The 26,071-nt window shown below is 45.0% G+C and overlaps 1 protein-coding gene across 34 annotated transcripts in view; it reads right to left on the bottom strand.

Annotated features, from left to right (window-relative positions):
• TCF7L2 (transcription factor 7 like 2) overlaps nt 1-26,071 on the bottom strand; it is a 199,331-nt gene that overhangs the window by 51,989 nt on the left and 121,271 nt on the right. For 11 of the 34 annotated variants that reach the window (XM_043925853.1, XM_043925854.1, XM_043925833.1 and 8 more), the window contains one exon: nt 22,641-22,784. The exons of 20 other annotated variants lie outside the window; for them this stretch is intronic. In XM_043925853.1, the coding sequence (XP_043781788.1) occupies nt 22,641-22,784 (144 nt within the window). The remainder of the gene's footprint in view (nt 1-22,640; nt 22,785-26,071) is intronic. 3 more of the 34 variants (XM_043925855.1, XM_043925832.1, XM_043925857.1) reach the window with 1 other exon arrangement.

Raw genomic sequence — 26,071 nt, 5'->3', positions numbered from 1 at the left:
TATAATCCTTCTGTAAGAGATATTTCTCTTGGAAAAAGAATGGGAAGAATTTCAGGAAAACCATTTTTACCTCAATGATGTGAAAAGAATGTTTTCCGAACGTATATTTAGTATGAAATTCTTTAATTATCAAGTCTGCTCTTTGAGTCAAACGGCATTCGATCTAATTAGTAAGCTTAGATCTCACCTTCATGCTGAACTTTAAACTCTCTGAAGCCAATTAAAAACTATTTAAATGAATATTAAAAGGATTCCTGTGATTGTTTCTGACATGAGAAAAAAAATGCTTTTCAGCAAAAAATAGGTTTACACAGCATGCCTGCATTTCACAAAATATTTGAATTGAGTTTTGCATTTAATCTATTACCCTTCTTCGATTCTGCCATCCAATGCTCTTCCTAGGCTGTTTTATCATCCTTGTTCAGGCATATCTGCCGCCAATACAGTTTTAACTGCAATTAGAACTGTTTTATTATTCAGTGCTCTTCAATTTTCAATAACTTATTAAGATTTACTGGATGGTACCCATTTCCCACTTTCATTTCAATTCACTATTGACTTGGGCACGTATGAGGATGCACCAATAAAAGTTGAAATTAGGAAAAAAAAATCTTAGCCATTTCCAATTTGATGAGGCAAAGCATACTCAGACCACAGTCAACAGCAAGTTAAATACACACTCTTTCTCTCTACATCTAGGCCTTGAAATAGCTTTTTGAGATTTAATAAATTATTCTGTTTGCTTATGAAATTAAATGCTCCCATGCAAAGCCGTTACAATTAACACCACTAAATGTGTTAGGTTACACTGAAGAAATCCTCACAGTATAATTATATCAATGAGTCATTTAACTCACATATATTAATTCAATTTATCTTCATTTTGAACTGTGGGGACTGATGGATTGTCATCATTAGAAATGACAAAGCTCTACGCTGGAGGGAAACACAGGCCTGCTGAGGTTCTGACTTCTCGCAAGACCACACATCACTGCCTCCACTAAGAGCGCCCACAAGTCATCAAGGGATGTATTCTCTGCTGAGGACCAGAAAGTCAGGGTTTCTGATCAGGATGCAAAAGAATGTCAACTGGAGTCTCTGGAACCTACACACCAGGGTCAGTAAAGCAAATGCCTGTACAGAGATGACAATGGTAATATGTTCTTAGCACCAGGACCATGACATACTTGGTATTAAGGAAAAATTCTCTAAATACTCCCTGGGAAAATGCTACATAACATGCCATTTTCCTAACCCTGCAGCCAATTGATAAGCATTTCAGGTTTAAAATAAACAACAAAAACAAACAAACAAACAAACAAACAAAAAACCAGAGCAGTGACAGAGAAAACGTATTAACCAAGAGAGCTCAGCTGGGGATAGGGTCAATAAAGAGGACATTACCAGGCAAAGCAATTCCATGATTGTTCATCAAGATTTCCTCCTGAAAACTTGCAGGATTAGAGGGGTCATTATTAAGGTTTTAAAAACTATTGAGACCATATTTGACCAAGCTAAACCTACCCTGATGGTCATCCTAGCTTTTGAAAAATGAAATCACGGTGGGAGATTCAAGGTGAAGTGACTGACTTTGCATTTGATTCTTAAAAGGCTGATTTTTTTTTTTTTTTAAGATTTAACATCTTGAAGTACCCGACTCAATTATTTAGTTTCCCTCCTCTCTTAAAAACTGAGATCCTTGGCCAGATAAAGCATAAATCCTTGGGTTTCAAGATGCCCAGAGTGACATCCTTTTTTTTTTTTTTTTTGCCCAGAGTGACATCTTTTATCTCCAGTTTCTCTAATCTGGACAATGGGGAAACAAAGGAAATTAATTTCTTTGAATGATGGTGGAAAAGAAGAGAGACCACACAGCTCCCTGGGACTAGGAGAAATGGGTGCAAAGACACGTAGGAATGGCAAGTCACATTTTCTCAAGGGGGCACACTTCCTTTCTCAAGGTCCCCTCAGAACTTCTCAACCTGGCCACTGCATCCAGTCCACCCACCTTGGAAAGAAGGGTCCTTTCCTTATTCCACTCTGATTTATGTCCTCATGGGCAGTGATCAAGTTCTGGGGGGACAAGTTAAATAAGCACAGCAAGATGCAGTGAGAAGTGAGAAGTTGTTGATCTGGTCAAATTTAAATATTTCAGAATAACACACTTATGAGGATTTTTGCATTTATTTGCTGGATCAGCAGTCATTGCTGTGTGTCTTCTCCACTGACTTGCAGGGAGGGATGGAAAGACCCCACAAGCTGTCAGGATTTCACTGGCTCGACAATGCAGACCTGGATGGCTAGTGCTGGGGTGGAGTTTTCGGTTACAGAACTAAAAAAAGACTCCTGTCACCCATGAGGCCCCTAATTAGATACTGCTGAAGCAAAAATAAGGTAATTTGGTGAGAATGAAGGGAATCTGTTTTATAGGGAACTGTGTCTGCTAGAACCAAGAGTTGAAATTAACAATGAATTGGGAGCTTGGGATTAGCAAGGTCAAACTATTATACATGGGATGGATAAACAACAAGGCTCTACTAACTAGCACAGGGAACTATATTCAATGTCCTGTGACAAACCATAATGGAAGAGAAGATGAAATATGTATATATGTATAACAAGTCACTTTGGTATACAAAGAAACACAATATTCTAAATCAGCTACATTGCAATAGAATTTTTCAAAAAGATGCAGGTGCTAATAAAAATAAACTTAAAAAAAACAAATTAATTAGAAGGGAAGTCATTTTATAAACAGCAATGACATACAAAAAGCATAATAAAGGAAAAGCCCCTTCCAGTTTGTTTTTTTTTTTAAAAAAGGCCAAGGATCTGAATATATATGGACACTGGCCAAACTCACCTTCTTTTACCACCTCCCATGCTTAAAATACAGGATTGCTCACCTCTACATAAAGACAACCTACCACCAAAACATTAGAGGGAAGGTGACAGCCCAGACAGAATGATTCTGTCCATGGTTTTTTTCATTAACAAATAAATGACGTTTCTGTGGGGTTTCAACCTTTGCGTTTCATAGCAAATTTAGGAACACAGCCAAGAAAAGTCACCCAAATCCAGGAAGTGGGTTTCAACTCTACTAAATAAGCACGGAGACTCGCTATGCCCTTTGCACACGTGTTTGAGAAATTAGATTCACACATGCTCAAGCCCCAAGCTTGAGCCACGGGGAATTACAGGGTTAAGGGGAGGAGATTTTAGGAAGGCAGGTCTTTCTGAGTGTTTTGAGCCACTTGCTGAATGGTAATGATTTCATCCCTGGCCAGTACTGGTTGCTGCTGGATGCCAAAGGGGGGGTGGGGGATGGGTATATGCTGGATGCCTAAGGAGAGGGGGTGTGTGTGTGTATGCATGTCTGACTCTTACACTGACAAGATAGCTTTATAGACAACGCAGTCTCTACTTCTTTGCTAAATAAGCTCCTTGCAAACACACCCAGAGGCTAGCATACAATGGGCACATCCAGCAAATAATAAAGTAAAATTAAATTATGTCATGCCTCCACCATAGCAACACCCATGGGCTGTCTGGGGAAGGAGCAGGGGTGCCAATGTTCCCGCCACAGTGTGGAGTTGGAGCTCAAGTTTGCTCCCTCCAATGAGGCACAGATGGAAAGCATGCTGCAACCGCCCGCCTAAAGCAGACTGTGAAACTGGTTTCGGATGCGACCAAGCATCTTGGTATAGTCTGGACTGCGGTGTTTTTTCAAAACCATCTTGTTTTTGTCTAGCACCTCTGTTCAGGGAAGTTTGGGAGGGACTATTTCTCATAATCAAATAAAGTCTTGCATGACAACAACCCCATTTTATAGACAGAAAAACAAACAAGCTCGGGGGAACTTGGGAGAACGCATTTGAGATTAGCTGGTTAGTAACTTCAGCAAATGAAAAAGGAGGAGGAGGAAAAATAACTGCAGTGACAGCAGGAAACTTCCCTACATTTTACCCTTAAAGATTCACTCACTGATTCAGTCAGTACTGATTTGGTGTCTCTGCATACCTGGCACTATTCTAGGCACTCAGGATAAATCAGTGAGCCAGAGGAAAAAAGTCCTTGCCCTCAGGGAACTTACAATCAGAGAGCGAGGTAATAATTTACAAGTGTCAAAGTGCTACCAGATGCCCTCCTGGAATATCCTCATGGAATAATCTAGTCAGAGCCAAACAGAAAGCAGTTCTCTGACTATCCAGCCCAATGTTTAACACCAATTATTCTGCCCCAGAAACAGTTATTGAAAAGCCTGAAAAATCTAACCTTTATTTGCTAGAGAAGAAGCACAAGTTTTTTATCACCTCTTTTTTAGTAGTTTTTAAAGAATCCCAAATGCTAAATGATGCTGTCGAATCACCTACTGATGAAGAGCTATTTGCACTGGAGGTCAGAGAACATCACAGACTTGGGGGATATGCAGATGCCAAGCTTTTCACACCGTCCTGAACTCAGAGCTGTTGACTATTTCATTTGATCCATATAGTTGGCCAAATTAATCTATGCTTTGAACAGAAACATCACTGGCACTCACGGAGTGAGTGTTAGTTGCTCACTCAGCTGTATCCGATTCTTTACAACCCCATGGACTGTAGCCCACCAGGCTCCCCTGTCCATGGAATTCTCCAGGCAAGAATACTGGAGTAGGTACCCAGGGGATCTTTCTGACCCAGGGATCAAACCCAGGTCTCCTGCATTGCAGGAAGATATTTTTTTACTGTCTGACCCACCAGGCAAGCCCCTGAATACCAGCGAACACTAATTTAATTTCTTCTCTTTGACCCAGTACATAGCGTGGTCTTTCTGGTACTTCTGTACTTAATTCCAGAGCTGTATAAACTACAACTCCTCAAACTACTGGCACAAACTCAATGCTTTTAGCTACTTTTCCAACTATAAATTAGATAAAATATATAGATGTAGAGGTCAAGAGCAGCAATTAGAATCTACTTCATCCTTCACTGTAATTTTAGGTCAGCCAGGCTTATAAGGAGAAGTTTCCTTTACCAAAAGAGTGTGTATATTACATGGTTATCACTGTGTCTTAATATAAAACATACAGAACAAATGAAGCACTGAGATGTTCAAGAAATGTTTGTTGCAGGAATTTATATATAAAAACATTACTATTAGAAAACATTTAAGAAAAAAAACTTAAACTCCAAATAGACAATCTCTATATGTCTATAATTAGCATTTCAAAGCACATACTGAAATAAAAATTCTTTATATACAGTTCCTGAAATTGATTTTTTTTAAACAATTGTTCAGATGTGATTTCAGATGTAATATCTGATGAAAAAGTATCACAACCTAGTTTAAAGACTAAAAGTTCATTATGATCTACAAAGATACTATTTTTCTAAAAATGCAAACTTTACTCCTATGCAAACAGATATCAAAGAGATCTATAAGAACTGATTCCTTTAACAGAAGAGTTTCTTAAATGCAGGGATAGAACTCTGCAATAACCATGCTTGCTTTAAAATGAGAATGAGACTCTTTTTTTAAAAAAACATTTTCTAAACATGTCTCTTTAGTGGCTTCAACAAGTGTATTTTCAAAGTGTTAAGTACAGCAATAAGGAAGCAATAAGCTTCCCTGATAGCTCAGTTGGTAAAGAATCTGCCTGCAATGCAGGAGACCCTGGTTCAATTTCTGCGCTGGGAAGAGCCCCTGAAGAAGAGAAAGGCTACCCACTCTGGTATTGTTGGGCTTCCCTCATGGCTCAGCTGGTAAATAATCTGCCTGCAATGTGGGAGACCTGGATTCGATCCCTAGGTTAGGAAGTGCCCCTGGAGAAGGGAAAGGCTACCCTCTGCAGTATTCTGGCCTGGAGAATCCCATGGACTGTATAGTCCACAGGTTGAAAAGAGTCGGACATGACTGAGCAACTTTCACTTTCACTTTCAAGTAAAGCAAAGCTAATCTCTGTGAAAAGTGTTACAGTCTTCAAGCCAGAGGCATGTTTTAAAAGAATAGTAAGATATTACATACTCTGATATAAACCACTGTTTAATTAGAATAAAAAAATTATCCAAGAGGTTAAAAAAAACAGCAAAATGAACTGTATGAGTGTTATGTTTCCAAAAACAGACAGTGGATGCCACTGCATTGTAACCTGCAGGTTACTGAAGCGCCATGAGGTTCTCACTTTCTACAAGGGAACACTGAGTAGCCCGTGTGCAAAGATGCCTAAAAGCTGTTCTCTGCCCTTCCATGAACATCTCCTTTAAATTCCACATCCCTTGGGATGGGGACGGAGGCGGGACGGGGGATCGGGATGGGGAACACATGTAAATCCATGGCTGATTCATGTCAATGTATGGCAAAAAACACTACAATACTGTAAAGTAATTAGCCTCCAACTAATAAAAATAAATGAAAAAAAAATTTTTTTAAAATAAAAATAAATTCCACACCCCTCCGGGTGTTGATGCCACTGTCCCTGTATTTTCAGAAGACAAAACGGAAGCTCCTAGGGAATAATTTCCCAGGATAATTCAGCAAATGGCAGAGTCTGAATGTGAACCCAGGTCTTCGAACTCCTCCCAGTTCTACGACTAAAATCTCCTCCAGGCTATACTGCGCAGCAGAGGTGCTAGATGGAAGATGCCAGCAAGCAATTTGGAAGCTGGCTGTACACTGCCGCCTGTGATCAACGCATCAGGTTAGATGGCCTGCATGCGTGTGTGTGTGTGCAAACACTGTCGGCAGGGATCGTAGCGATGCGCTTTACTAACTATGGGGACAGTTGGTAGGTATGTTGGCAAGATGACTATAGATAAACCCTCGATAGCCTATTTATCTTTTGAGTTTTAAATAAACAGAGGCTGAATGCTATAATTAAGATCAGAAGTGCCTCTGAAGACCAGATGGCAAAAGGGAAGCGACACAAAAACGTCGCTGGCAGGGAACTGGGTGTTATCCCTAAGGTGGAGTGAGTGATAACAAATGCTTTTAACTTCGCTGCCTGGAGGACAGCACTGCCCTGCAGACTTACAGGTAGGCCCAAGGCAGGCAGCATCCCGCAAATGCGGAGGAAGACAAGGTCCACAACTCAGAGTCTCGACTGCAGGGGGCTCCAAGGAGCTTCCGGTCCAGGCTGACCTTGCCCAACCACTCAGGCCGGGAGAGCCTCAAAGAAAAGGCAGACCTGGAAACACAGTCAGTGCGCTGGCTTCACTGATGCCTGGAGGCCCCCACGGTCTTCCTCCCTTTCTCCCTACTCAGAAAAACAATGGCATCTCTATGCCCTCAATGGCTTCCATGTGAGCCCCTCCCCCACACAATGGCCCCATTCAATCCCCCACCAAGAGCGATGGCCCCAAGTTTAACGGCCTGTGTTAGGAGAGCCCTGGACACAAAGGGAGGTGTTTCCAGGTTCGGTGAACACTTTACTATCACTCATCAGAGAAGAAACAAAAAGCACGCCCCCCCCCCCCCACCATTTACCTTGGGCAGCGCAGAGGCTGGGCTCTGCCACGCTCACCAAAATGCAGCCTTTTTCTGGCCCGGGTAGAGACCACATTGTGTTTCAGGATCATTGTGCAAACAGGGGTTCCAGGTTATTTCTACCTTCTACGAAGGACATTAACATAAAAATGGGATTCTTTTGTCCCCGAAGAAGAGCCAAGAGAAAGATGGGAGGTGGGGGTGGGGGACCATGAGGGCAGAGGGAGAAAAAGGCCCCCAAATAAAGACCAAGAAGGTCAGTCAGTAGACAGACCTTAAATTATACTTTTGAATCTTTATTAGGAAAATAGCCCACCTCTTTCTTTGCTTTAAATTTTTTATTAGGGTTGACTGCTATTTTTATTAAGGAACCCAGCATCTACTTTGTATAACTGCTAAAATTACTGACTACCACTGCTAGCAACATTTGACGGATATAGGCTAGGTGTTTAAGAAACACCATTTCACATCAACCGAAAGTGCTAACTCCTTGATTGCAAGTGAATACACAGACCCTGGTGCCTTGACCACAGCGTTCCACGGCAACATTGGGTTATCAGTCAACAGCACCGGATTTTACTAGTTGGTCATAAGGCTGAACTTTTTTTTCCCCTCCAGGGGATTATGGGGGTGGGGTCTTACAGAGTTTACACAAAATGCGAACATTCAAAATAGCACATATCATACCTCCCTCCCTCCTCAGAGAGACACCTACCCACCCCTTTCCCCAGCCAAGTTGGATTAGTCACACTAAACATAGCCCATTCCCAATCAACTCTTCAAGCTTTGGCAGGCCTAGCCCAGATGACATTCCGGCCCAGTTTAACGTTACATAATGAGAGCTTCACTCCCATCACGGGCTGCAAGTCAAAACAAACTTGCTGAACTTGACCCAGAGCACCAGCTCTGCCACAGGATATGGGACCACAAGGGGCAGAACCAAGTTCTCAGCAAACACTGAAAAGTCACCGCTGAACTCCTGAATGCATTCTTCTTGTCTGTCAGGGTTGCTTTGACATCAGGTATTGACAGTGCCCAACCTAGACACTTTCTGAGGTTTATCATAGAGTGCTGGTATCCAACTTGATTTCAAAGGATCATTTTCATACATTTCTCTGAGTTTTAGACACAAGCCCAGAAAGCAACCTTGTAAAAAGATTCCCAAAGATGAGTCCTCTGGGAAAGAAGGTTGGTGGGGTTATAGAAAAGGATATAATTCTGTATCAGAGACTACTTACCTCAAAATGCACATATGAACGTAAGATCTGACTTCCTACGTGTTGCTAAAGCACAGTCATTGCTGGAAGAGTTTCTAAGACTCCCTAAGACTCTCCAGCTCACTTCTCCCTAGTGAACCCCAAGCAGATGACTGTAGAGTCCATCCTCATCACCACCACGAGCCTCCTGATCGTCATCATGTCAGTGCCCGGGGCATCCCAGAGAGACTCAGCCTCTCAAGAGGAAAATATGTGAATTCATACTGAACATACTCAACTGCACACACTGACCCAGAAGGAGCTCAAAATGAACTGCACTTAACATGAAAGGTCCGCAAAAATCAAACTCCACCTTAAGTCAGAGGTTGGCAGGATAGAAGGAGAAAATCTGAGAGGCCTGGAGTCTGGTGGGGTTGACTCCATTGTTCCCTGGCTCCACAGAGTCATCTCCTCTCTCTGGGACTCAGTTTCCCCAGGTTTACAGAGAGGACTGGATGGCACAAGGAAGCCTGAGTTACCACTCGGCTCTGACAATTCTAAGATTTTATATCTGTCTCTACGCATCCACCTACTCGAACCAGAAGGAACAAGTTTGTTCCCTCTACTTGGGGTCAATGGCTCAAAGAATTGTTTGCATTAATACTTTGAGGTCACTCAAGTCCATTTCCGTGACCTGAGTTATTTGATCTGTCTTGCACCAGAAGCCCAGGCTCATATACACAATGACCTTACCATCAGCCTATACTACCTGTTGAGCAACATTCAATTTGAACTTACCTGCGAAACCATCCCAGTCAATCTCCCTAGGTAACGTTTTTGCTTTTTTTTCAAATCTAGAGGCCATATATTTTCTTAATCTATCAGGATTCTAATTAAAAACACTGCTCGTCAGAGGACTGAGGGCTGCCTGCCCTATTCTAAACAACTCCAGCTTATGGCACTTTAAAATTACTTCTCTCTCCCCTTCTTCTAAAATGTAAGAGGCCAGAATTGCCAGAGACTCTGCTCTGCCTGAAGTCTGGGCAGGACATGCCTGGCAACCAGGTATGTATGTTATAGATCTTTGTGATGGGAACAGAGACAAAGATTTGATGCTGAACAAGGAAGAATGTAAATATGGTGAGAAATTCCCTGAGATGGGGAAAATGAATTTGGGGAAGAGGAGAGGGAGGGTGAGACCAAAAGGATGCTGGTGACCACGACCACGAAGAAGCAAGAGATGAAGGAGTAGAGAAGTGGGTTCGGAGGCATCTAGTCTGTGGTCAGAACCTCCCAAGCTTTGAAAGTGGGCTTGCCCTCTCTGAACACACCCTCTTCAACAGGGCTTTTCTTGAAAGCCTCGTTATGGAGACCATTCCCACCAAGATGGAGGGATCTCATCATGGAGGGAGTTCTGAGTTCTCCAGAAGCCCAGGAGGCAACTTCTTCTGATGATGCCTCAGAAAGGAGCAGACCTCAGGGTGGGCAGGGATCAAAAGGGAGCAGGATGTCCGAAGGACTCAAGTCACTACTTCTAGCTAGAAGGGCGACTCCTTGAAGGCAAAGACTCAGTCCATCCTGTTCACACCTCACCCCCAGCAGAGAACAGCACCCACCCAGCAGTGCCTGGTGAACTTGAGCTGTCCCAAGAGCTGCTGGTGCTTCTGTCTAGTCACTCTGGATGTCCAGAAGCATCATTACAAGAAGACTATTCGCCTGTCCCACAAAGTCAAGGCTTTGTAACAGCTATCAGTCAGAAGTCTGACGTCTGAAAGACCTGTCTCCATCCCTGCTTCACTGAACTTTTTCCTGTTCTTTAGCTGCTAAGTTGGGTCCAACTTGTTCGTGACCCCATGGACTACAGTCCACCAGACTCCCCCGTCCATGGGATTTCCCAGGCAAGCATACTAGAGTGGGTTGTCATTTCCTTCTCCAGGGGATCTTTTCCCCACCCAGAGACTGAACCCTCGTCTCCTGCCGTGGCAGGCGGATTCTTTACCACGAAGTCACCAAGGAAGCCTCAGTAACTTCTAGACTCCCTTTCATCTGAAGCTAAGCTCATTAAATCAAGCTAAGATGATACTGTCTTGTCTATCTTAGAACCTGGCCTGAGAACCAAACCCCCAGACAGCCAGAAGAGTAAAATCATCCTTCCTGAAGCATTACCTGGTGTTACAAAAGCTGTGGCCAGATCTTCTGGCTTTACAACCAGGAGAAGAGCTCAGTAAAGCTGAGATATTCAAGATCAAGTTGAATGGGTGGCTTACGAGGTACTCTTTAAGCCATCTACAAGTCCATTTGGGACACTGTACCTTTTGTCCTAAAATTAGAGGATACAGTACACAATGCCGTGATAGCACCAAAACCACTTCTCTGAATGCACTGCCCTGAAAGGGATAAAGACAAGCATCAAGGGGCAGCATCTTACTTCTAAGACTTTCCCCCAGTGCTTCTCTACGCCCCTCCCTGGTGTCCAGATGACATCCATTAAACTCAGGCACTGCTCCACAAGGGATCTTGGCCTCTGGTTATGAGAAGAATAGCATCAAAAAATTGCTTGCCAACAACCCACAAATTTAAACAAGTCAGGATGGCAAGAGGAGGCCTGCCTGGGGATGATCATAGAAGAGAAGTCAAAAGCAGTATGGGTTCCAGCGGGACTCACAGACAGCCCTCCAAGCAGGACATTCTGTCTCCTACAAAGGCGAATCCCTTCAAGCACCCACGAGGATTAGAAAATCACCTCTTCACCTATGTGACTAGCTACAGCCTTGGAATGACAAGGAAGTTTTGCTGGGGATGTGATGGGCAAAGGATCTCCAAATGGTCAGCATGTCTGACTTGGCCAAAGACATCAACTCAGACCCTGGTCTGAGAGGGGGAGAGTGAGGGGAACAACATATGTGCAAGGGTACCCATTTTATGTGTATAAAAGTGAGGGTATAGCGTGAATCATTAGAACAGAGTCCTAAAAACCAGGAGTCCCAGCTACTCTGGTTCAGCCCTCCTGACATGGAAAAACGCCTGGCTCCCTCCTGCCTCAATGGCACAATCCCTACAATGGAAACTCATGGCTGTGCTAAGGCTTCCTCCCACCCAGCTCACCATCACAGGTTGTGAAATGAAGCAGAAAGGACCACACACCATGTAAATGTATGCTTCCTCCTCAGTCCTCACACCCACTTGCACAAAAGACATACCATTAATAAGTACAAAAAAATGTAGGTTTCCTCCCAGAGCCATCTTGTGCATAATCCCTCCCATCATTGGCAACAGCCCCTAACACTATTTGATTCTGAATTCAGACAAGGGGGAGGTGAAAAGCGAGAAATTCATAAGCCTTTACACATCTAAAGCTCACCCTCAAAAATGGAACTTTCCTCTTGAAAATCCCGTTTTAATCATTCTACCAAATGGACTCATTTTTTTTTTCTTTCATTTGCGGGATCCAAGCAATTTTTACTGTGGGTGGTAAGGAGAGTCTAACTGTTTCTAATTATTTAAAAAACAAAATCACACACACAACACAAAACAAATCAAAAATCTACGCTGCCAACTGCTGAGACTCAGAAGCCACAACTTCCGGTAATAAAGATTTTTCTTCCCAACTATCATAAAGCAGCGGATCTGGAGAGCATCTGTGTATCTGCTCAGTGCTTCTCATGCACGATCCTGGCGAGCTAGGACCATTCACATGTTAGAGTGGAGGCTGGCAGTGCACTGGTGAGGTGCGCACCCTGGCTTTACAAACATGTGAAGAGCCAGCCTTCACATCCCAGCCCTAGTATTACTCTCCGTAGAACCAAGGACAAATTTTTTTTTTTTAAACAATTTTTACGCCACAGTTTCCTTCTCTTTAAAAATGAGGAAAATAGTTCTTACCTTTTGGGGGGGGGGTGGGGGTGAAATGAATTAACATATGAAAAACCACTTAAGCTAGAGCTAGTTCATGGAAAAGCACTCAATATACATTACAACTAGCTTAGGTATATACAAAATTCGAAAAAATAGTTTTTCCTCTTATGATGGAGTAGCTGTAAGTGTGAAACAAGAATATTTACGAAAAACTGAACTCAAAGACTGAACAACAGCACATTTTTAATACGTGGTGGCTAATATTAATATTACACCCCGACCAGAGAAAGGGTTCATCCTTCTTTCCTCTCAAAGAGATGAATTTAAAAATACCCACTGAGAATGAGTAAGAGCTAATGTTGATAGGAGTGCTCACTGGTAAAGAATCCACTTGCCAATGCAGGAGACGTGGGTTCAATCCCTGGTTGGGAAGATCCCCTGGAGGAGGAAATGGCAACTTCAATATTCTTGCCTGGAGAATCCCATGGACAGAGGAGCCGGCGGGCTACAGTCCACAGGGTCGTAAAAGAATCAGACACAATTTAGCAACTAAACAACAACAGATGTTGACAGATGGACATGCACACCACTTTAACTCAGTGAAATCTCCCAATAAAGGAAGGGATGTATAAAAATTTCCCTGCTTTACAGACGGAGAAACTGAGGTCTAGAAACTATACTATGCACATGATCACTTAGCCAGTCAGTAGCAAAGGCAGGGTTTGAATTCACGCTCTTAATCATTCCATTAGACAGACTTTGCAAGAACCATCAACAAGTGCCAAAACGCATTCTCTCTTCTTCTGAGGCAAGACAGCTCATGCCAAAGAGGATTGTAAGAATTACGACTTTATCATTACATCTGAAAGAGGGAATAACAAAGAGATCCTTTTTATGGAGAGGAAATCCACTGAAAAGACCCAGAAGGAGGAGCTCAACATGACAGAAGGAGGAAGGCACTTCTCTGGGCTACCTTGGACCTCCATGTCGACGAAAGGGCCCTAATTCCACTCCCCGGGAGAAAGAATCCTGTACAATCCTCCACCCCTCGACCTCCACTTTCTCCCCCACTTGTTAACCGTGCCAGAGGGTGGCAATACATTTAACTGCAGACAGTCGTTTTTGTTAATGGAATTCTAAGCCCATCAGTTTTCAGCTGGGAGGATGAGAGAGTCTTTCGCTGTGTTTTTCTAAAGCAAATATTTAGTGCTTTCATCTTTTAGTGCCCTAACATGCAATCTGTCACCCAAATAAGAAAAGGGGAAAAAAAAAAAAAAGAAACCTTCTTATGTGGGTGTTGGTAGAAATGATATCATGTTTCCGACATCAATCAAACAAACGGCAAGCACCTCAGGAGGCAGAATGATCACTCTGTAAGTTCTCTGGCATCTTCCAGAGTGAAGGCACCCAGGCCCCGTGGTTTACACTTGCTCCACGTGTGAAAATGATGCCAGCCCTGGCTTTCCACAGCGCCCCTGTCCTGTCAATCAGGATGCGGAAAAGCGTCTTGTGTCTGAGAGTTGTTCTATTCTCCTGGTTTCGTCCTGGCGCCCATGCTTGTTACTTTGTTTAGTGTGTGATTTTTTTCTTTTTTTTAAATGAGAACCATTCTTCTTGCACCGGGAGGACATTCCTCTACAGAAACCTGCTGCCAGACAAAGGTAGGTTCTTATCAGCAGACTCACTCCTCTCAACTAAACCCTGGATGCCCCGACTCTTTCACACTCAGAGGGGTTCCTTCAGCCTGTCAAGAGAGCAGCGAGGAGTGGGGATACAGACAGGAAAGAGGGTGACATTTTTTAGAAGGCAGTTCTAACGCTTTCTCCTGATTCTAAAGCAGTTTTCAATCCCAGAAAGCCAGGAGGAGAGTTACGACTGTGTTTCTGGATGTTACCTCCCCTTTCCACCCCTATAATTTCTGCTTTCTGCTCTGGGTCACTGTTCCCACTTCTCAATTGGCTGTAATGGCAAGTCTCCAAGTAATTACAAAGGCAGGAATCAGATTACACCAGATCTTACATGTGTACGATTGTTGCCACCTTCCCCAGCAAAATCCACCACAGAGGCATCATCAACTGTTCAGTCAAGTGTGACGTTCTGAGCCAGGGACCTTTGAGGTCACCTCTCCTCATTTCCCAAGAGGAGGACAGGCACATATACAGGAGCTGCATGTACCACACAAACATTCCTGCAGTTCACTTTTCCCGAAGAAAGCAGAAGGTCTGACCACAGCAGGTGACACACAGCTCTAGCCTTCCCATGGCTGTTCCAGCTTGTTCCTGAAACTGGTTGGGGAGGCATGGGTGATCATGGAAGCAACTCTGTTTCAGGCTTCACCTAAGTAGTCAGACAAGTGAGGACAGTCTGGGAGAGCCACACGAGTCAACAAATCTACAGATGATGCACCATCTTCATTTTACACATCACACCAGTCAATCCTAAAGGAAATCAACCTTGAAGATTCATCGGAAGGACCAATGCTGAAGCCAAAGTTCTAGTACTTTGGCCACCTGATGTGAAGGGCCGACTCACTGGAAAGGACTCTAATGCTGGGAAAGATTTGACAGAAGGAGGAGAAGGGGGTGACAGAGGATGAGATGTTTGGATGGCATCACCGACTCGATGGACATGAGTTTGAGCAAACTCTGGGAGGTAGTGAGGGACAGGGAAGCCTGGTGTACTGCAGTCCATGTGGTCACAAAGAGTCAGACATGACTGAACAACTGAACAATGACAAACCTTGATCACTGGTCCTGATCATCAGTCCTGACATCTGGGAGAGAATAACATAGATAATTCAAAGCAGAATACTCCAGAAGTCACCTCCCTTCACAAGGCTTCCTAGATGATCAGCAAGAACATGTCCCTTACTAGTTATAGTTTTCTTTGGCCACTGTCAGAATTAGCCTGAGTTCTCCTAAATTCACAAAATGGCCCAAAGCATCCTAGGGGTGTGGGCAAAAACAGCCAGCACAAAAACCAAACAACCCACCCCACCATGTCAGTAAGAGGCTGACAAGAAAGGTACTCTGGTTACATCTCTTGGTGGAGAAAGAGCAGAGCAGGAACTTACAATCAACAATGAAAACTCAGCCTCTGAATGAAAGAGACAGATCAGGTCAACAATACCTTTCAGAGGTGAAAACCAAAAAATTTAAAAAAATAAACCCCACATCCCTTATGACCTTAAAAGGGTAGCATAAAAGTGTACACAAGGTGATGGAACTGTTCTGTATCCTGACTGTGGTGGCGATAATACGAATTGATGCTAAAATTCACAGAACTATAGGCCAAAAGAAAAGGCCAATTTTGTTGTAGATGTTAAAATATAATTTTTGAAAACCCCACATGGCCAAGGAAGCCTGCTCCTAAGACCCAGAATCAGGGACACAGAAGTATACACAGTGCAAATCAAAAACTAGACAGCTGCAGGTGACCCACCAAGCAAGACTGCAAGGAGGAAAGTCTCCCACCAGGAACCTGATTTGAGTTCACTCTGCTGCCCCCAGCAGGACAGGGTCAAGGAAAACTAATGTCCCAGTCCCTTCAGAAGCACACACATCACTACATCATGAGAGCTGCGAGTCCACGCCCAGACACTGCTGTCCTTGCCCCGCCGGGCACAGAAATGCCCCACCTGCCCTTCAGGAACTGCCCAGATTCCTGAAGCCAGTAAAAGCATCATCAGCAGGCTGCCCCTCCCTCTAGCCTCCACCCAGCTTTCTTCTGGGTTCTTATTTTTAAAAAAAAAAAAAGGCAGGAAGAAAGAAACTTGTCCAAGAGGCAGAGCTGTGAACTGGGATCTCCTGGCTGATTATGAGTTTCTTCTACTTTCTGGTGGAGGGGCTTCTCCTTTTCCCGGGAAGATAGCACCTCTCCCTGGCCACTCTGGTTGCCGGCGAACCACCCGGACCTGCCAGAAACCCAGCAGGCAGAGTCTAGGCCAAGCCACTCAGTGATTGAGCGCTTGCATGCTCCCTCTGACCCCAGCCCCGTACATCATGTCCAACCCAACACCATCTCCTGCCAGCTCTGTTTTTTGAAGCAGCAAGAGGTCCCCGCTGGGGCCCAGGGGCTGCCACACAGGGGGCTCTGGCGAAGCTGGGCAGTCAAGTGACAGGTGGGGCTGGGAAATAAACACAGCGGGCAGCACGCGTCCCCTGGTCACCCTGCAGCCTCCGCGCCTCCTGCGACTCTCACTTCTTCTTTTTCTGGCGTCTCTAGTTCCTTGTCCCCACCCTCCCTTATCGGAAGGAACTGGCTTTTCCAAAACAGAAACTTTCACTCTGAGCCCAAACAGGCCTGCTATTTAGACCTTTCCAGAGAAAACTGCTGCCGAGCTGTGAGCACTCTGGGGGTGGCGGGGCCCCGGAAGAACACAGCACACATATACACCCCAGGAGGTTATTAACAAAGAGTTCAAAACTCCTTGGCCGGACAGAGGCCACCTCCTTCCCCATCCGCAGCTCAAGCAGAGGCGCCAGTCGCTGATGGGGAAAGGACAGCCCGAGGAAAGGGTGGTCAAAACTTGAACCTGGCCTTACCAGAGAAGATAAGGCCACTTCTACCACCTTACTCCCCAAACCAACATCAAAAAACTGTTTTTGGAACTACTACATTCCTTTAATGCAAATGTTTTTGAAGTGAGCGTTCAGTGATGTGATGCAGAAGGCTGGGAAAGTGTGGAATAAAGAATAAAAGATGAGGTAGCGCCTAGAATCAGCTCCTGCAAAACTAGCAGCAGCGGATACAATAAATACCTTTTGGATCAGGTGCATAGAACTGGCCTGAAAGAGAAGACTGGAAACTAAGATCCTCCACTTTGGTGACCTGACAATCTCCTTTTAATAAAACCAAGTTAACTAAGTTCCAGAGTCTGGGCTGAAGTGTGGTTCCTCTCTGTTCCCAAATTCCAAACATCTACCACACTGACATCATTAAAGGAAAGTACTCTTGAGAAACAGAGGTATCACATCACAGAGAAACAGACAGACAGGCGGATGCAATAGAATGTCAAAAGCGTGAATAAAAAGCATCCACTCCTTCTCTTCAAATACTGACCGTGTATTATGAGCTGAGGGGCCCTGTGAGGTATAAAAAGTCTGAAGGTTAATTTAAACTCTCCCTTGACACAGCGCAGCCCATTAAAAACTGATCTGTCACCTCACAGAATTACAAAAGGGGAGGATCCCAAACCAATAAACTGTGTGGATGACAAGATGTCACGCATGGAAGGCCCGAGTCTTCCCTACTAATGACCTTTGTCACACGAGTTGCAAAGAAAACATGTGACTCACAAAGAATGGGGAAAAGGGAGGCAGTCACAGAGATAGGAGCCATGATCCAGCCTGTGGTGTCGGGACGGGGTTCGGGGGGGTGCCCCAGAGCCTGGATGCAGGGCCAGAGAACGCCCCCACCCTGCAAGGGATGGGGTCCTTAGAGGATGTTCACGCACCCTGCCTGGGCTTCCTACCTCCCAGAGTGGACAAAAGTATAAGAAGTGATCAGTGTGCACGCCTTTGGTCCAAGGAATGGTCAACAAGGAACATGAGGCCCAGAATAATCCTTTCCCTCTCTGGGCCTGTGTCCCTGGTGGGGAGTCCTGCGCAAGCAGTGGTCAAACTGTGTCAATCCTGCAGGGCTCTGACACGCGGCAGGAGAAACCACACCACGTTCACCACACATTGGGAGTGTGGCTTCTCTGAGGTGTCAGGAATTCCAGCTGGGCACCATGATGCCCACTTACACTCGTGCAGCTGAAATTCGACAGAGGAAATCCACGCACCCATGTGACCTAGAAGAACTCAACAAAGAAGCTCTGCAGGAAGAAAAACGAGAAACAACAAAATAGTATGGGTGGTCCCACCACCAGTCATCCCACCGGGAGAATGACTCTGGGGAGGGGAGTGAATTTGCTGGATTGCTTGCACAGAATGCTCCAGGGGTGTGTGTGCTAAGCCACGGGTGATACACATCATGGGGGCATAAGGGAATGTCCACAGTCGTTCCGTCTTTGTTATTTTCAGCTTGCACTCTTTCCCACATGAGATGCAATCAGACTGTAATAGTGGAACTTTTAGAAACAGTGGGTTGGCACGGGGGCAATGACTAAATATATTGAGAGATACCCAGTTCTAGGATGGACACCGCTAGATGTTTTACCAAGAGTCTTCACAGGATACACAGGAAAGGGTTTCTATTACAAGAAATGTCAGACGGATGGAAAAGAATTATATATATGATACGAGCCTGCCTCTCAGTTTTTAAACACATCCTTTAAAAGACTGAAACCATGTCCAAATACTAATTTTGCCTTTCAGGAACACTTTTACTGTTTTCTCTCATCCTGCTTCTTCATGTAATCAGGAGGGAGAGGATGAACTAAACATTTTAACTGAGCAGAACACTTGGTAATCCAAAGTTGTAATGCAGAGATTAATACTTCCCCCTTCTAATGTACTTTGTTGTGTAAATCCAGATTTTCCATACATTAACATATTGAAAAACAAGAGAACTAAGGAAATGAAGCAATTTCTATATTTGTTTCAATGACTATTGAGCAAAAATAAAACTCTGGCCATGATGCCATGCTTTTTAGAAATCAGACATATAATAAGCCACAGATTTATAGGATGTGGTCTAATAAACCTAAGAAAAGTTTCATTTCCTCTCACCAAAATGGTTAACTCCCTGTCTATGTGACTAGCTTTGCAAAGTTAGCAGAAGTCTTTTTTCCCCCTCAAATGTCTAAGCTGAGAAGTTAAGAAGCAAGTACCAGCAATAATGTGTCCTCTCCTTAACTCACACACACACAACACACACACACACACCTAAAAATGAAATAAAACTAGGCTCAAAACCAGCAAAAAGGTAGGTCACTAGACCAAAACATTAGAAAGGATAGAGGGTATCACCCTGCTAACCCCCAGCCCACTGATCAGGAAAAGTTCAAAAAAGCCCTTCAAGAGGAAGGAAGCACAGAATAAGGGAAGGATTCGAACAAAGACCTCTTTAAAAGTTTGTTTGCAAGCATTTCCGTGAAAATGGTATTGACTAAGCAATTATAGGAAAAAAAAAAACACTTTCTTTCTTATCTGAATGCATTTATGCCATGGGTCACACCCTATTATTGTCACTATTAAACATGGTAATAGCCTCAATGTAATGACTTTGTGTGGCGAGCTTGAAAGTGGCCAGGAATAGCTAACTAGAAAGAAGTGACTCATGTCTGCCCAGGTGGATATTGACTTTCTTACTCATATTTACTCAACTGGTCTACCAACCTTAATTCCCTTGAGGAGAGAGCTAAAGGGTTAGAATCAAGCTGACTCGCAGGGGAGAGAGAAAAGGACCAATGGATGGGTTAGAAAGGATCCCAGATGTGGTATCTATAAACCAAAGACTGAACTTTAGATATCCTGAATCAGAGGTCTCCTCCCAGCTCCTGAGAGGGCTGGGTGTTGAACAGGACCTAACCCAATCTCCTTTAGCAAGTGGAAGGTGATTGGTGGGGAAGGCTCCAAACCATGGACTACTGCCATGGTCTTTCATTAACAGCAGTTTTACAGATCTGCCCCTTTGCTGTGTAATCTTAAGCAAGTTACTTAACCTCTCTGTGGTGCATCTGCGAAACGGCAAAACCACAGCACCTTCCTCTTAGGGTTGTTGTCAGGTTTTCAAGAGTTAAAATACACAAATCCCTTAGAGAAGTGCCTGGACCACAGGAAGTGCTGTGTTAAAAAGTCTCTTTGATCAGGATTTCAAGGGATCCTGGCAGGTGCCCAGCGAAGGAGGCTGGGGCAAGGATTCCTCCATCATCCCTTTTTAACAGACAGGGGGATTGCATCACAGACGGATGAAGCACCTTGCCAGCAGAGGTGAGAGAATGCTGGACTCAAATCTGGTTCTGCCTCCTCCGATCGTGTGCAGTTTCCGAGATGCTCCCCGGAACCACCTGGAGCACATCCGAGCTGTGTGTGGAAACCATGCGGCAGGACTGAACTACCCCACAGCATAGGCTGGCAGAGGCCAGCCCATCACACAGACACACCGTCAGGGTGTGACTCCCCCAGAATCCTGCCAGATGCTTGTGCCAGACCCAGCACACAAGCTCCCCTGGCCAAGTTCCCGCTTCAAATGCCTCAAGTCAACTGAGGTTCACCACGGCTCACATCGGGTCCCCCGGCCCCGATGAGGGACTGAAGCACAGAGCAGTTAGGTAACTTGCTCGGGGTCACAGAGGCCAAGTGGTGTCTCTGTGTCTGGTCTGTTCACAACTTAGGGACTTAGTCCCCCATCTGGGAAGCCGGGGTAACTGGCTCTTCCCCAAGAGATGCTTCCCTGTCCTGAGGGCAAAGCTGAGAAACTGGCGCCGGCCAGCTAATCGGCGCCTGTGGATCTCGAGTTATAAGGAAGAAACCCAGTGTTTCTGTTTCGTTTTCCTCAACTCAGAATGGGTGCCTGGTTCTCCTTTATCTACCATGTAACTCTGACCAAAGATTAATGAGTTACCATTTGCCAGGCCCTGGTGGAGGAATAACTATGTTCGGGATGGCCTTATCATCCATAGTCAGGATGAACAGAAGCACTTATTAAAAGCCAAACCGAGGAGGGGCTGCTGAGAAAAAGCTCTTCCTTCGGGCCAGGGCTGCCGCACGGAAGTCAGCCTCCCTGCTCCATCTGACTCAGGCCAGTTAAAGACCCAAGCCCCAGCGGATCCAAGCACAGGGCTCATCAGAAGAGGTGGGGTGGGGTGGGGTGGGGATGATTCAAAAGACCCTAGACACATCCTCAGTTTTAGTCACATCTCGTCAGAGGGGACTAATTAGACAGGAAGAGCCCCACAAGACACTGTGTAACTAACCAGAATTAAGACACAACATAGTGTACGAGAAAAAACAAGTGAAAAGACAAAACTCTGTAAGGAACCATTGCATGTTTTACAAATGTTTTACAAACCATTTTTAAACTTCAGGCACATGAATGACAAGAAAGAAATGCATCCAAATATTAACAGATCACAACTAGGTAAAAAAGGAATGTGTTGACATTTTCTCCTGCATTTGGATGAAACATTTGGATGTTTCTCTACGTGTGTCTCGTTTTCTTACAGGGCTATTTACTACTTTGTAAATTAGGACAAGCTTCTCAGGATGATCTCACCCGTCTTTTTTCTCTCCAAAGGCAAGACAGACCGACAAATGTAACGTGTTACTCTAAGCCTCTGTTGTTTTCTGTCCCTGCAGTCCCAACATGCTGCAGGGCAACCAGCACATAGTAGGTATACAATCAATGTTTATCAAAGACAGAGGCTCTACTAATTGGCTCTTAAATATTCCCTTTCCTTTTCAAAAAGGAAAAAAGTCAAAAGCTAGCATGAGTTACTAAATCATGCACTGTTTAAGTTTCAAGAGTTAACTTTACAGTTTTTATCTGCGTTGACTTTTGCTTTTCTGAGGATGAAAACATGTTCTAGATGTTCTTTATTCTTTGGGACTACTAATTTGAAGAAAGTGTCACTCCCAAGCACGGAGCAGTGTGAGGTATTGACATCGGATTGAATTATTTAAAGGAAATTAACAATGCTTCCTGTCCTTGAGAGCGACATTTGCCAGAAAAGCCATGCGTGGCTGCCTCGGGAAGCACCACTGCAGAAAGGGTGAGCAGAGCCCCGGCACCCTGAATGTGAAAAGAAAATCTATAAGTTCTAAAGAATGAAGAACAAAGGCCAAGTTCAGGTGATATCTTCTCTTCCACTGGAAGCTCTGAAGAGTCCTAGGAAATCATTTCCATGGGGTCAAGTTTAACAGGATGACCTTGTTCATCATTCTTATGGAAGCCACGCATGATGCTAGACCACGTGGCTTCAACTGGGAACCCAATGCCTTGGGTTCACGGGAGCATCTCCCTTCTCCTTGTCCTTGTAAACTGGCACTGTTACGGCTATGATAAACCTATCCATGATCAGGACACCCAGACATCGCGGCACCCAACGTGACAGTGATGTGACAGGACTCGGGGACCACGGAGGATGGGCCCTGCCCGAGCGGGAAGGAAACCGTGTGTATGGGTGGCTTCTGTCCAGAGCCCGCTCATCTCATACCGTCATTCTGCTCCGAGACCTACCTCCAAACACCAGGGCTCCCCAACCTTTTGTAAGGAGTGGCTCCTTTGCATGTCCCTGAAGACTTGAGTGCTGACAGTGAAGTCTGAGGGGGGGTAGAAGTGCTGACAGTCATGTCCCTGAGTGCAGCAAGGGAGGGGGCACTGCTGCCAGGAAGAAAGGGGAACAGAGTGAGGCTCCGGAGGGAGGGCTGCGCAGTCAGCAAGGCATTCACGGCCCCCAGCGTGACGTCCTGCGCTAACCCCCACTTCTCTACAAACTCCAGGAAGGGAAGGATCGCAGTTCCCCGCTCGAACCCGGAACTCTCCCGTGTCCTTGCCAGTCACCTCGGGGACCCTGCCAGAGACATCTTCAGCACAGCCTCCTCTAGGCAGCCTTTCTGGGGCATCTCTTCCCACTCTGCCCACCCTGCCCATCACTTCTTCTTCTGAGAAGCCCGCTGGCTAGCATTTTCCCTCTCTCTCAACTTACCTTACCGAATCATCCATTAATTTAAACCATGTAATATCGCTGCTATTTGGTTGGCCCAAAATTTCATCCCAGTTCTAAAGAAAACTCCAAATGAACATTTTGGCTGAGCCAATATTTCTACCCTACGAAAATGCAGTTGCATAGGGTTCCATGCCACTCCGGAGCTATTTGGGGAGCTATCTTAATACCATTCCCTCTGCCAGGCTGCAACCTTTCTGAAAGCTGCAACTACACTGAGGTCTCTGGACCCCCTCTAGGATCTGGTAGCACCAGCTCAAGAAGTCGGTGCTCTACTGCATTTCAGCTCAGCTGGGGCCCTGTGATGAGTGCTGCTTCTCTGTTTAGGGTTTGAGACAGGAACATTTGGGTCATTCCACTATTCCTTACAACTATCCTGTGAGGTGGGTACTGTTGTGCCCATTTTACAGAGGAGGAAACTGACTCAGAGACGTTAAGGAGCATGCCCAAGGTCACACAGCTAGCAGACGGCGGGGGAGGGGGACCTGAACCAGGCCTCAGTCAGCTCATACTGTTGCTACGTAGACGAATCTTCCTGTCCAGATGTTGACTATTGCTCTAAAAATGGGGTAGAGAATTGAGGGGTGTTAACAGCGACCTGGGGTCCAAGAATGGCTATTTCACAACAAGGAAATATCATTCTAATTGTTGGTAAAAAGAAAAAAAAAACCTATGACTTTTGTGTTCATGGTAAAGAATTATGTCTGCTCTACCCTACTTGTTAAAAAGTCCCATGTGAAGGAAAATTCCCATGAACAAATTTTTTCACCCTTTTAAATCCCCCCCAAAAAAACAGAATTCAAGATTAAGAATATGAGATTGGGCACAATATTCAATATCTTATGTTCTGATATTCACTAAATAGCAGAATGAGCATGGCGGGCACTGAAGAAAAAGCAATGGAAATAATGGACAAATCTATGAAACAGCAGTCACATTTCTAGAATAATTTACATGGTTCTCAGATAACTGGGTCCTCTGATGGTGGCCGGGGGCGGGGGGCAGGTTTCTCCAGGTGGATTAAACCAGCCAAAAGCATGTGAATACCCAAAATGAGAAGGGGCCACGTCACCTGCAAACCAGTGCCTCTCCATTGCCCTCATGAGTTGCAACTGTCCCCATGGCTGGACACTGAATGTCACCACTGCGGGAAGCCCAAGGTCTGCCCCCAGGAAGGGCAGCCCAAGCTCCAGAGGAAGCACGGGTGCCCAGTCCTGGACGTCTCTGGTCTCCATCCGGGAAGCAGAGTCTCCCTCTCTGCACTTCTCCACGGGGCTCATTAGTAAACAGGAACGTGAGTCATGGGGCAGGCATGAGTCCATTTTCCAGATTAGCCCAGCTTTACAACCAAGGTCATCCTATTCTGCCCCCGTCACAGCAGTGACTCATCTTACTGCCTCCCATCAAAGGGGACATGGTTTAGCCCTTCAATTGTTCCTGAAAGGAACCCAGCAGTATGGAGGTTTCAGTCCTGGTCTGCTTGTTCTGCTTCCTAACACAATGCTGAGAGCAAAGATTTAAGATTCCCGAGAGCAAGCATTCCAGGAGTTTGGAAAAGAAATGAATCTAAGAATACCCCAGACCATATTATCTTCCCATGGCCTCTTAGGGTCTCCACTCCCATAGAGGCTTGCACACAAGTTTGTTATACTTATGGGTATGTGGGCGCGTGCGCGCGCACGCACGCACGCACACACACACACACACACACTTTCTCTCTCTCTCCCCTCTGTACAGGATCTAATACTCTTCCTGGGAACCTCAGAGCCAAATTTGCAGGTCACATCTACCAATCTCATAGGATATTCCAGCTTTGAAATTTGTGAGATTAACCTTACCCCCATCTTGCTTTCCTCTTTACTCTAATTTGCTTTATTATTCACTTTCAATCTTTTTACATAATATGAAGTCTTATAAGCCGTTTCAAGTTTGGGGGGTATAGGATTTCTTATAAATAGATCTAAGTGTGCATACAAATACCAAATCATTTTGTACCATGACAGAACTCTAAATGAGTCTTCCCCTAACAAATACAAGACTCTTCAACAAATCCTAAAGATGATGAAGCAGAAGACTGCCAAGTTTTCCACTCAGCATCCATTCGAGCTTTTTCTGATAACAGTACCCTTAATTATTTAGGAGGTATCACCCCGACGCTTGACCCATACAGTTTGGGTAGAGTGGACTCTAGTCCCCAGCTCCACAGATGGGCGAGTTTACTCAGTTCAAATGTACTCAGCCCATTATGCCCCCTGACCACAGACACTGGTTCAGAACTGTGCGGGGAGATAAGGTCTCTCTGGACTCAAACCTGTCCCTATGCAATGGAGTCAACCTGGAGGAAAGCAGGACCGAGGGCTAGAAGGAAATGCTGTCCTGGAATATCTGACCCTGGATCCAGCCATGCCTGACACATACATCCTATAAACTTTTCAAGTATGGGTCAATACACTCATTTACCTCGGGCCAGTTTGGGCTAGGTTTGAGGAAGGAGAAGGGCATCCTGACCAGAGAAACCTAGTCGCCTTTGTCAGACTAACCTCAATAATCATCCATCCACAAAGCAAGCAATAATGTGGAAAAACCTGGAGATGTTCCAGGAAAAGTCGATGAAGGCCTCTGGAGTTTCATGATCCAGGCATGATGAGGGGACTATTACAAGGCAATATTGGAGGTAAGTGTCCAGTACTTTTCAAAATAAGAATGAATGAGGTGTGTGGCTAGTCTTCGGACAGGGGGGTGGGGACCTTGAAAAACCACACACCTGTTAGAATTACCACTCGGCCCTCCTCCTTTAGTGCCTCCGAGGCCACTGGCTTCACTGACCGACTTTAAGATGTGGTCTCCAGAAGTTGAGGCTATGACATGTCAAGACAGACGGCATGCGCAGCAGGCAGCAGGCTTCATTTTCCCTGATGACGTGGCCCCTGAGGGCGTGGTGTGT

The sequence above is a fragment of the Cervus elaphus genome, chromosome 15 (genome assembly GCF_910594005.1).
Source record: "Cervus elaphus chromosome 15, mCerEla1.1, whole genome shotgun sequence".
NCBI classification, from domain to species: Eukaryota; Metazoa; Chordata; class Mammalia; order Artiodactyla; family Cervidae; genus Cervus; species Cervus elaphus.
This window is presented reverse-complemented; position numbering and strand designations above follow the sequence as displayed.